Raw genomic sequence first — 12,874 nt, 5'->3', positions numbered from 1 at the left:
ACAGCAACCACTTCCCTATTTACACATTCTGCAGTAGCTCTGCTTTCCCATCCGTTAATGTTTGAAGGAAACGGCTGACTTTTGAGCTGCTAAATGCTCTGCTATGTTCTCCAGTTTTCTGGTTTATTGAGATCTTTTTGCTGAAAATTAGCTAATTGCTGGAAAACGGGTCAATCGAGACTACAGTGACAATCCACCTAAATTGAGAGGTTGTGAAATATGCTAAAAATGCTCCATGAGCAATCCCTTCCACATTTGCTCGTCACATTACATGTAGTAATTTGAGCCATTGTTAATATAAAACTATTTATTAGTGCACTTTAAATCACACATTTGATCGAGTGTTTCTGGCAGCGCGTGCAGAAGTATAAACGCGACAGTATAAATGGAAACATTTGTCATAACTCCACTGTGAGGACAGTTCAGTACATTCTGCTCTTTAGCTGCAGCAATGCACAATAAACAGAATACGCAGATTCATATTGTCTCTTTCCATTTTCCATTTTATTTCCTCCCAATCCAGATCACATGTTGATATTCTCAAAGGGTATGTGTGTGTCTGTGTGACGGATTCAGATGTGAATGTTTGGTCTAAAACTGATGAAATCATATCAGATATGCATCTCATGCCAAGGCCTCTGTGGTAAATAAATGTCATATTTTCTGATAATAAAACGTCCTTTGATCTGCAGGGCATAAGCTACCGCATGCTGCGACTTTAATTTTGCATTCAGTCGCATTTGTATTTTTTTAATAAAAAATGTAATTTGACAGTAGGGCCAGGCAATATGGCCAAAATATCCACTAGATAGGTAATTTCATTTCTCGAGAACAATATACATTATATCATAATATAGCATGTAGTCTGGTAATTCAATAATTAAATAGTCTGTATGAAATAATGTAGTATATTATAGTTAATAAATACTTGATCTGGTTTTCTGAGATATTTCGTTTAATTAGCTTTGAAGTGTTTTTAGAATTTCAGGAGTTTTGAATTTTAAACAGGATAATCTCAAATGCAGATTGATAATTTACATTATCATTATGGATTCCCTCCATCAGGAAGTCATTTCTTTAGTTGTCAGTTCAAAGACGTTCAAGTCACTCTGATGTAAATTAAATACATTTTAATTTTTATGAAGGCATGAGGGACCTGCATGTGTTCTAACGCAGGAGGTTTGTAGTCATTGTCACACACATTTTTTTTCAACTGCTCTAAGCTTAAATGGGTCAGATTTACCCACGACATAAAGGCAGGATTACAGCAGGAGCTTTCCTCCACTATGAAACCACTATAGCTGTTGTTGTATGTTTTGATTAGGAGACGAGTCACGCTTCTAATTATGTTGTTGACCAACAAACGTTAACGCAAAACAGTTGTGGTCCAGGGTGGTGAGGATATGCATCATGTGCACGTGGTGACCTCTGCTTTTATTTTTGAGGTATTCGTTCTAGTTTTAGTGTCACGGTTAGAATCGGTTCGAGTGTTTGGTTCATTAGGAGTTAAGTTAAGTGAGGAATGCGGTGGAGAGGATTAAGGTGAAGGAATGAAAGAATGAAAGCATGTTGTAAAGTGGCTTTCACCAGAACTGCAGCCCTGCACTCTAAAAGCCATTATTTCTAATGGACCAATATCCCCCCGTTCAAAGAAAAGAGTGGAGCCAGTGCTGCATCCATCTCCATGTTCACGTGCAAAGAGTTAATCCTCCTGCATCCTGCTTTTGCACAAAACCACTTCCTGTCGAGAATAAATGGCAAAGGAGTAAGTAAAAAAAGGCACAATGATCAGAGTGTTTATCTGTGGATGTACAAAAGCTCTCGTCCCGTGTGTAAAGAACAAATGGAGAATAGCCGTGCCAAGTGAAGGTCATGCTGAATCACTGGATGCAAGCAGGATAACTTTTCTCTTCTTCTGATGTCTAGATAAGTGGTGATTGAGGGCAGGCCACTTGTGTCCTTTCTTTAAAAAACGCTTATGATAAACATATCACCGCTGATTTTCTTTTTAAAGTCGTCGCATAGAGATTGAAAAAAAGTCACGCTCCTTTTGTGGGCTTTGGAATATTCTGCCATAAGCAAGAAAAACTGCCAAGTCAGCAGGTTTTTAAGTAAAAAAACCTCTTCTCAAAACTTGACATTTTGGAGAACCGATGTGCGTCTGCGGGTTTTTACGTCACTTCTCAAATGGTCGGAGCCCATTCTTACTTCTGTCAGCACTTTTGTGTGTTATTCTGTTGAATATGCTATTATCCAGAAGCTGCACTGAAGCCATTTTCTCTCATGAACTCCTGACGGAGAACTTGGTTCGGACGTTGTCTGGAGTCCCTCCTTCACACATGTCAACGCTTTCTCTGCTGGAAATGTTGAGATGTTTGTTTTCTTCCGGCTTTGCGACATCCACATGTTACAACCTCATCACAGATGTTTTCCTCCGTCTGTAGAACACGGTGCACAGGCGAGGACAACAATATTTAATTAAAAATGGTATTATGACACACATAATACTCGCAGTCAGCCATATTGCATTTGATGTTATTATTCAGCCCTGCTTTGTTCCAAGGAGCCGGCAGGGCAAAGTCCATTTAAAGTCCGGTCCCAATGATTCAGACGTTTGCGTTCTCACACACGCGGCTCCTTCGGGTATTGTCGAGATAAGTTCAGGGGATGCAGCGCATGTGTGAGAGGGGCTTTGGACACGCACACACCGTGATTCATTAACCACCAGTGAGGTCATGTGGCAGTCATGTGACACTGGCAAACACTCAACAAGGAACACAAAGGGAAATAAGGAGAAGGGGCCAAAAACGGCTCAGTCAGGGAACCTCTGACACACACACACACACACACACACACACACACACACACACACACACACACACACACACACACACACACACATAATTTATTTCAAACCATGAGAATCATACAAAATATCTTACAAAATACCGTGATATGAATTTTTGGCCATACCGCCCAGCTCTAGCACACGCTGAGAGCTGATTCTGCAAGTGGCCTATACAATATGAATTATATTGTGCTGTATATATATATTTTTTGGATTATCAGCGAGCCGCAGGACTTGTATGAACTGGAGCAGCAAGAAACCGCTTTGTTTCTCCAGCACTCACTCTGTATGTTGAGCATGGAGGTGAGACTCCAAGTGCGCGCCTATTTACCAACATACTGTCCTCCAGCGTTTGCCGTGCGTATTACAGAAATGTGAGCGTGAATGTTTCTGTGCATCCTTGGTATTGTCTTGGGAGTTGCTGTCAGAACTTTGCATGCATGCTCTGAGAGTTAATTCACCCATCCGCCAGACACACACACACACACACACACTTGGAGACAGAAAAAGGAAGTGAAGGGAGAAAGAAATGTACCTGCATAAGCTGAAGGCATGATAGCGAGGCAAACAGTTGCAGTGCTTGCAAAATACTGCTATCTGCAACTGTTGAAAGAGGTTTGCAGTCTCTCTCGCAGCTCTCTTTTTTTTGCACACACACACACACACACACACACACACACACGCGCACACACACACACACACACCCACACACACACGCGTTTAGTTATAGACACACACTCTTCTTTTGAGCCCACTCACGCGTTAGAACATTTGAACACTAGCCCTCGTGTAGGAGTGCGCTTCTGGCACAGAGTGTGTGTGTGTGTGTGTGTGTGTCTGTGTCTATGAGTGTGTGTGATTATGATGCGATAGAGCGAGACAGCAGGAGGATGTACATGAGATGGAGTGTAAGAGAATGATTTTGTGTGTGTTTGTATGTCAGGGGAAAGTGTGTGTGAGTGTGTGTGTGTGTGTGTGTGTGTGTGTGTGTGTGTGTGTGTGTGTGTGTGTGTGTGTGTGTGTGTGTGTCTTCTGCACACAACAGAGAAATAGGGGTGAAAAACTGACAGGAAAAGGAAGGAAAGAGCAAGAAAAGGCCCCGTCTTCAGAAAGCATTGACAGGTTGACAGGTCTGCTGAGAGCCGCAGAAACAAACACATAAGAGACAAGAGAAGGGAAGAAAAGGAGGGAAGAGAGGGAGGAAAAACGGTGAGAGAACAGAAGAAAGAGCATGTACACAATGATATACTGTAGCGCCGGCACCCCAAGATGCAGTCGTAAAGTTAACTTTCTTCATTCGGCCGTAATCCTGTAATTTCCTCCTCTATGTGTTGTGGCAGCACGCGTAAATCTGCTGTTTTCAGCCAGCAAAGTTAGCTGAAAGTTCAACTGATAATTCACAGACATAGCATGAAAGAGAATTTGCAGACGGTGAGAAATAGAAAGCGACAAAGAGTCTCAAAAGAAAAAGGTCGTGAATGAAAGACGCAGGAGAAAGTGACGAGGTTAGAGGCGAGGATGGAAATAGAGTGCATGTGAGCCTCTTCAGAGAGGAAATAAAAAGATGCTTTTATTGAGAGGGGAATTGTCTGTGAAAAGTGGGCATGGTGTAATATTGTCTGTTCTGAAAGCTTTTGCATGAGGCCCAGAGCGGATCTTCACAATACTGCAGTTTATTTCTGTGACTCAGCAACTAAATAAGCCTCTAGCTTTGCCCCCTGTAGAAGGTCTTATTTTTATACACGGCTCTTCCCTAGATGATACTGGAGAGCCATTTTCACAACAGAAAAAGGGGGAAAAAAGGATGAAAAATTACCGAAATGACCTCGTATATAGGTGTATTTTTAGCCCGACCCAGTAGAATTGGCTGTAAGTGCAAGGTAACCCACATTATAAGCAGTTTATTCATATATAGAGTTAGAGCCCCACTTGTTATTATATAATTTACAGTGTAGGATTGCTGAATTATTGAATTATTGAAAATGAGGGCCCAACATTATAGCTCTGACATCTCCACGGGCACTTCTGGCAGAAAGAACGAGGTACAAAGTTGAAGACGGTTCACACAACATGAAAAGTGGTGTGTTACCTATACAAAACTTTGCAAAACGTTTCAATAGCAAGCGGGATGAAGAAGAAGAGGAGCTGGTAAAAGGGCCTCAGTGTTTCTGGGGGCTCCACTGAAATGAGAGGAGCGTTGAAAAGAAGGACTTGTCCTGGACACGGTCAGGAATGGGGGAGAGAAAGAAAGCATGTGCAGATAAAAAGAGTGAGAGAGACATAGATGGACTTCGCCTGGTTGGAGAACAGAAGCTGGCGGAGCAGAGAGCGAGAGAATGTGAGAGAGAGAGAGAGAGAGAGAGAGAGAGAGAGAGAGAGAGAGAGAGAGAGAGAGAGAGAGAGAGAGAAGGACAGGGTGAATACCAGCTATTGTTGGAATGCCGTAGCAACACGCGGCACTGAGGATGGGGGAGGAGTGTGTGTGTGTGTGTGTGTGTGTGTGTGTGTGTGTGTGTGTGTGTGTGTGTGTGTGTGTGTGTGTGTGTGTGCGCGATCAGGGGGTCAGTGGGTTTTATGCTCTGTTCAAGTTGCTCCTTGTCAGTGGCGTTCTGTGCTGGCAACCTAGCGACTGTGGGCTTAAGTTATTAGCTCGTCTGGACACAAGTCTAAAACTACAGAGGTTGTACAGCCATGCTAGTGGGCCTGTACTTCACAGTGGTAGTCTTCACTATCAAAGTGTAGCATGTTAGCATGCTAGCATTTGCTAATTAGCGCAAAACTAATGTACAACTGAGGCTGATGGGGAATGTCCAGAGAGAAACCTGATGATGGAAAGTTAAGTCATAATCGTTCATCCTAAGGGGGACATGCATGTCCGTCCACACTTTGGTTCTCAATCCTTTCTTCCAGTAGTTATCGAGACGTTCCGTTTCTAACCCAAACAAATGGGTAACACTTTATATTAACTGCACGCTATGAAGCATTAGTTAAGTATGAGTAAACACTTAATTCATCATTTATAAAGCATTGTTCCACACTTTATAAATTATGGATTCACCATTTGTAAATGATGTATTATATAATGCTTCATAGCATGCAGTTATTATAAAGTGATACCCATTTCTTTGGTTGGTTCGTAACAAACGTCTCGATAACTACTGGAAGGAAGGATTGAGAACCAAAGTTTGGACGGACATGTGTGTCCCACTGAGGATGAACTGTTATGACTTTGGGGAATCCCTTAACTTTTCATCATCAGGTTTCTCTCTAGACATTCCCCATCAGCCTTCAGCTGTACATTACTGTTTTGCGCTAGTTAACAAATGTTAACTAACTACCAAATATTTGGTCGTGTTAGAAGCAGCAGTGGCCTAGAGAAGTGTGGAACAATGTTTTATAAATGATGAATTAAGTGTTTACTCATACTTAACTAATCCTTTATAGCGTGCAGTTATCATAAAGTGTTACCAAAAGATGTCAACCTCCTGGTGGCTCTACAGGGGAAGTCAGAGGATCATTAGGATTCATCCTCTGAACCATGAATGTCTGATACAAATGCATCAATCTGGCTTATTAATTATAATTTTTTCGTTGAATGTTGAAATGCTTCTATTATTCCATATTCATCCCACTGATCCTACTGTGTTTTACTTTTCTCATTCTAGGATCCTGCTGGCATCTTTGAGCTGGTTGAGCTGGTGGGAAATGGCACCTATGGGCAGGTGTACAAGGTAAGACACACACGTAAACTGACTTTGATACACACATTCTGCCTTTTGTGATAGCGCGCTCCCCCGTTACTTATCAGCTTTTGTTCGTATTCTCCACGTTGCCCGTGTGGAATTAAGAACAGCAACGTGCAATGTGACTGAAGGAAACTGAGGGAAAGCAAGGAGATGAAGGCAGAGTACGAGCTCGAAAGAAATGGAGCGGATGTAAAAGAGACTTAAATGCGGAGAGGAGAAGCAGAAACTGGGGCACATTAAAGTGCTTTTAAGAGAATTTCTCTGGTTCTTTTATATCCACTTACTCTATCTACTCCGTTGCTGTATTTGCATGACTTTCTATACCTGTGCGAAAGGTTAATTACGCATCTGGATTAGGTATTTCAGGGGGGGAAGTGTTTCACTGGGACACAGGAAGTGTTCAGTGGGTCTGACGTCGTGACATAACTGTGGTTTGAGGTTTTCTGCTGTCAGCTGGACTCAGCCACTTCCCACTCTCATTGAACTATTATCTCTTGGTCCATGTCACCGTCTGAACTTCCCCTTCCCTCTATACAACGCTCTGGTCCTCGTTTCCTTTTCCTGCTTCATCTCAGCAGGATGTGGCACCAGCATACGGCACTTTGTTTAATCACCCCGAGCTGGAATAAACATGTGTTTGTTCAAATATGCGTATGTGTGAACACGTAAAGGCCGCTTTGAGTGCATGAATCTTGGGTGTGTGTGTGTGTGTGTGTGTGTGTGTGTGTGTGAGAGAGAGTGTGTGCCTAATGGAGCAGAGAGTCAAGGTCAGGTGGTGATGGAGAGGAGTTGTTCTTCTATCTGATTGGACTAGATGGAAGGTCAGGCAGAGGTCAAAGATGCTTCTTCACGTTTTCAAAATAATTTGACATCCTCACACACGTGTGTGTGTGTGTGGAAAAACACACACAAAAGGAATGGAGAACAGGAGAGTTATGTGTATCCATGTATTGCTGACTCTGCTGTCTTGGTAAAAGTCACGGCTCATTTACTGGCTGACATTCAGCCGGTCTGTTCCTATACATTACCGAGCCACAGAGCGGCTGTGCAACAGCACCGGCCTGCAATACAGATGATCCACACTGGTAACTCAACTGAGTCTGTACAAAAGTTGATTCCGTTACTGCTGTTGGTTTCAGTCTAAAAATGGACATTTCCTTGTCTAAGAAGTTTTGAATGTGTGCAGTAAATTTTCAGGGCTTTTTGAGCCCAAAGTTGATTGATATTTCACACATTGCCTGTTAAATTTTCCTGTTGGCCTAAGCTCATTAAAGATGTATTGCACATCATAGGTGGAAACAGTAGAGCTGAGACGGTTGACAGAAAATGAAGCATAGGGAAAAATGCTACAACACATCAATAAAACAAGATGTTCCCTTTTGGGAAAAACAAATATATATATTTGGCTTTTAGGTTGTTCAGACAAAACAAGATATCACCTTGAGCTTTTTAAAGTTACTTTCAGACATTCTACCGACATATATTTGAGAAAATGATCATCAGTTAATAAATAATACAAAGTAGAAATGTAAATCTTCATACAAAATGAAGGCAAATAAAAATGCAACAATGCTTTTGTACCGCTGCAGAAGTAGCTACAGATGTAAATTGGGAAAGATTGGATTCATTCATACAGATAAGGGGGAGAGTCACTCGAGTAAAAACGGCATTTATTTTAAATTCCTCGTGCAGCTGACTGAAGAGGATCAGCTTCTGGTGAGCAGGTGAGGCTCAGAGTCACTGAGGTGACAAATTGACCTTCAGTCCGGCGTATTAGTGAACTGGAATTGCCCCTCTTCTCTCTGAACCATTTTGAGACACTTGTCAAATCAGAAAAATAACACATAAAAAATACCATACCGTATATAGCTCTGGACTATAGTGTCGCCATCTGGATCAATAAACGTTTGTCCGTGTGCTGCGGGGCGAACACAGCTGGATCTTTAAAGATCAGAGTCTGTTATAGGCTGTAAACATGCTTTTACTCCTCATTTTAACATTTTCTTTCACACCGTAGTTTCGAAAATTGACAATCTCTGCACAACCCCTCTCCCTAATCAATTTTTTATTCTGTTCCTCGTTAAAGTTTTGCAGAAATGTATTCAGATTAATGGTATATATCAATTAATCATCCTAACTGCAACATTACTGTTTTTCATTTGATTGAAAATGAATTATTCATTTGCGTGGATGGACACATTTCGGCTACCTTTGGGCCTCTTTAAATTTTAAAAAGCCTGTTGGATGATAATGATGCTTTAGGTAAAAGCTAAAAACAGCTAAATGTCCTTGTGCAGTGGACATTTTTCGAGACCAGTAATGGGATTTTAAAACCATCTCTCAAATCAGATACTTCCTTTCCTGCAGGAAAAATTTTACTCTCAAACCAATCCTCTGCATTCTGCTGCGGTAGATTTTTACTTGTAACACGAGTAAGGAAACTAGAGATACTGTATGTCGGCTCATGTGTTACCATGCATGCATCCTTTTGTGTGCATGTGACATAATGGCCGGCGCAGTGTTTTACATTGGTGTTAGGGTGTCGGGGTGGGGGTGGGGGGGATCTCTCTGTGTCTGGGAGTGAGAGATAGCAGGTTTATCAACAAATTCCATTACTCCATCTAGTTAAATGATACAGATCGGCTCCACGGTGCTCTTTCCTCTCTCTGTCCACTTCCCTCTCCTCCCCCTCTCACACACAGCTCAACATCATCATCTCAATTAAAAAAATGTCCTGAAAAAGTTGTTTCCAGGTTGTTGTTTTTGTTGTTGTTGCAGTTTCCCTGTCAGCAAAAAATAGTTTGGCGAAGAGCAGTGATGGACGAGGAGCCGAAGCGGAGAAAAAACATAATTTGAGTTTGACTTTCTCATCTCAGTTCCCCTGTTTCTCCTTCTCTGCTTCATCATCCGCATCACAGCTTCATCCCGTGCCTCCGTGCATCCCTCTTATCAATATGTAATCACGTTTTTCTTCTCGTTTCCCCCTGTTTTTTTTGGGGGGGGGGGGGGGGGGGGGTGGGGGAGGGTGCTGAAACTTCCCCTATTGATCTGTACTTAAGGGAGCAGCCTGTGCCGACAGTATGTGTGTATATATAGCTTCTACTGGCCGCTCTAAAAGGGCCGTAAATAGAGAACACGGGTAATGCTGAATAATTAAACACGTTCTCTCTCTCCCTCATCTCTCTCTTGCCTCAGCTCCCTTTCTCTCGCTCTACAACTGTTGTCACTCTCTGTCTCATCGTCTCTCCTTCCATCGCCCTCATCTGTATTTCCTTTCCTTTCATTTTCCCACGTCTCTTCCGCTCTCATCTCTCCAGCCCCTACTCATGCTCTTTTTTATTTTTTATTTAATCATGCTTCTGTTTCTGTGCTGCCTCCCCCTTCTCTTTTTTCTTTCTGATGCTTGTGAATATTTGATCGGGCTTAAGGGAATTACAGTTCCCCGAATTAAGGAATGGAAGGGGGGGGGGGGGTCTTCCCTTGCCAGCCGTTGGCCCAAACTCTCCCTGACCGACTGACGGAACGACTTATCGAGCAACAGGCTTATTGGTTGACAGGCTTATTGATCGGCTATTTGATCAATCGCAGCTCCTCGTCATTCCCGGAAGCATGTGAACCATGGCACATTCAGCCCATCGTCTCATCGACTTGTGTCCTCGGCTTTTCGCAGCAACATAACATTTCCTGTGTTTGTGTGGGTTTGATTGTGTGTGTGTGTGTGTGTGTGTGCGCGCGTGTTTGTGTATATGTGTTTGTGTGTGAATGTGTGTGCGCTGTTTCACACACTTTCTCGCCGTGACTCTGCTGTCGCCATGCAGCGAAGGAGCAGGAGAGCGGAGAGAGAAAAGGAGGCAGCCAATCTTTTTCTTTCTTATGACAGAACACATCCCACTTTGCTCTTCCTCAGGCAAAGTGCTCAACACACACTCTCTTTAAATATTCACCAGTCACTGTGAGACACACACACACACACACACACGCACGCGCACACACACACTGTATGAGCTTTTATATGCTCACCCACTGTGACAGCCACTGTGTACAAAGAGCAGCTGTGTGCTTTCCATTTCCTGCATGGTCTGTGTATATATACCAACGTGTGTGAACAATGGTTGGAAGGAGCATATGTAGTGATATGAGCTCATGTCGCTGTGCATGTTTGGGTCATGAAGTCAGCGGTGAGGGGCGGCGTGTGTGTGTTTGAGTGCAGCTCCTGGAAAAAAAGGCCTCTCATCGGTTGCTTTAAAATTGATGCAACACATGAGAGTGCGAAACGGAGGCATGTAGTTGAGAGCCGATATCATGGTAAACAAACATGCGGGATGTAGATTAGGATTATGGCTCACAGGAATGCTTCATCTCGCTCACCGTTGACGCCTGTATCTCTCTCTCTCTCTCCCTCTATGTCTCTTTATCGCTTTATATCTGCATTGTCCTTGCATGCCCGTTTTGCACCTCGGCCCACTCTCTCCTCCTCTTCCTCTCCTTCCCCCTCTCCCTCACGCCCCATGACCTCTTAAGAAGCGGATAAAACTTCAAAGTTGTTGTTTTTTTATCTTCCTTATCTGCTAGAAGTCACGCTGCAAAGGACTGTGGGAGATTTTTCTCTTTACTTGCCCGGCCACAGCTACACAATGTGCCTGCAGAGAGAGACACACACACACACACACACACACACACACACACACACACACACACACAAACACACACACGCGCGCACACACACACACACACACACACACACACACACACACACACACACACACACACACACACACACACACACACACACACACACACACCTCAGAGGAGCAGCATGAAGTGTGGAAGGGTGGCATGAGAGACTCCAAAAGAAGGATGGGATGACATCATATATTCCTCTTTGTTTGAAGTCCCTGACTCCTCCAGCTCGTGTTTCTCAGCAGGCTAGAAGATCAAACAAGCACCCGTACACAGATCATACTAAAACTGTAACTTGACAAATTGGGTTGGCGTTACATTTTGTACTGTTTGTTATTTCCTGCATCAGTTCTTCTTCTGCACAGTGTGTTTTAATTACAGTTTTAACTTGCACCTACTTCATGAGTATTTATTCGACTTCAAGAGCAATTTAAAAGATGCAGTATAAATGGGATGGAAGAAATAATAGAAACGCCTGTCACTATAAGGCAATACAGAATCAACACCTCTCTTTATTAAGTGAACATGCACTTTGGTTTATATGCAACAGGCTCATAGTAATATACTGTAGTATAGTAGTTGGACAACTGTCATACCGTCAAGTTTTAACATTCATTTTCCTTCAAGAAATGATGAGACATAAAACTTACAATCCTCTTTTAAGTGTGTGATATTTGACTCAGATAGTAGCAGTCTTGTTAATGGGGTCATGAATCTGAATGATGATCATATTTGTTTACAAAAAAATTGCACTGCGCTGCCAGAAACACAGGATTGACTGTGTGATTTAAAGTGCACTAATAAATAGTTGTATATTAACAATGGCTTAAATTACTACATGTAATGTGACGAGTTAATGTGAAAGGCATTGATCATAGAGCAGTCTCAATTGAGTCTCATTTTCAGCAAAAATATCTCTCTAAACCAGAAAACTGGAGAACATAGCGGAGCATTTAACAGCGAAAAAGTCAGCCGTTTCCTTCAAGCATTAGTAGACGGGAAAGCAGAGCTAGAGGAAAGCGAGTATCCATTAAATAGTAAACAGGGGAAATATGTAAATAGGGAAGTGTTTGCTCACTAATATCTTGAGGCAGTAAATGCCCAACTATTTGAGACACCAAAATGGGGAAAAAGTCAATGGAAAACTACTAATTACTAAATTACTGAACTACTAACTACTAAAAGGTGCACCGTCCTTCTCCAGGTCATGCAGGCCTATACAGTATATTTATATATATAAATAAATATATAGATAAATATATATATATATATATATATATATATATATATCCCCTATATATATATATATATATATAAACATTCCACCCCAGAATGCAGTCAGTCGAGTCTCCCCGCTGGCAGCAGCACCTTTGTGGTACTTCCTGCACGGGGGCAGTACATTACTCATTCAGTTACGCGTGCTGTATCAGTAAAGTAGCATTTGGCGTGATAATGTAAATGAATAAAGAATGTCGTACTATGTGGAAGCATTACTGCTAATGGTGATGCTGCCAGGAGGTCCCAGCTGTCTGCAGGTTACAGAGCTTTGATGTGGTTTGTGTGTGTGTGTGTGTGTGTGTGTGTGTGTACAATAAGTGGA

At 42.4% G+C, this 12,874-nt stretch overlaps 1 protein-coding gene across 4 annotated transcripts in view; it reads left to right on the top strand.

The window, feature by feature from the left end:
- Nucleotides 1–12,874, top strand: part of tnika (TRAF2 and NCK interacting kinase a) — a gene marked incomplete at both ends in the record, with an annotated part of 59,259 nt that overhangs the window by 7,331 nt on the left and 39,054 nt on the right. For all 4 annotated transcript variants that reach the window (XM_079213900.1, XM_079213901.1, XM_079213898.1 and 1 more), the window contains one exon: nt 6,514–6,579. In XM_079213900.1, the coding sequence (XP_079070026.1) occupies nt 6,514–6,579 (66 nt within the window). The remainder of the gene's footprint in view (nt 1–6,513; nt 6,580–12,874) is intronic.

Source organism: Taurulus bubalis (genome assembly GCF_910589615.1).
Source record: "Taurulus bubalis genome assembly, chromosome: 1".
Taxonomy (NCBI): domain Eukaryota; kingdom Metazoa; phylum Chordata; class Actinopteri; order Perciformes; family Cottidae; genus Taurulus; species Taurulus bubalis.
Note: the sequence above shows the minus strand (reverse complement) of the source record. Positions and strands in the feature narration are given on the sequence as shown.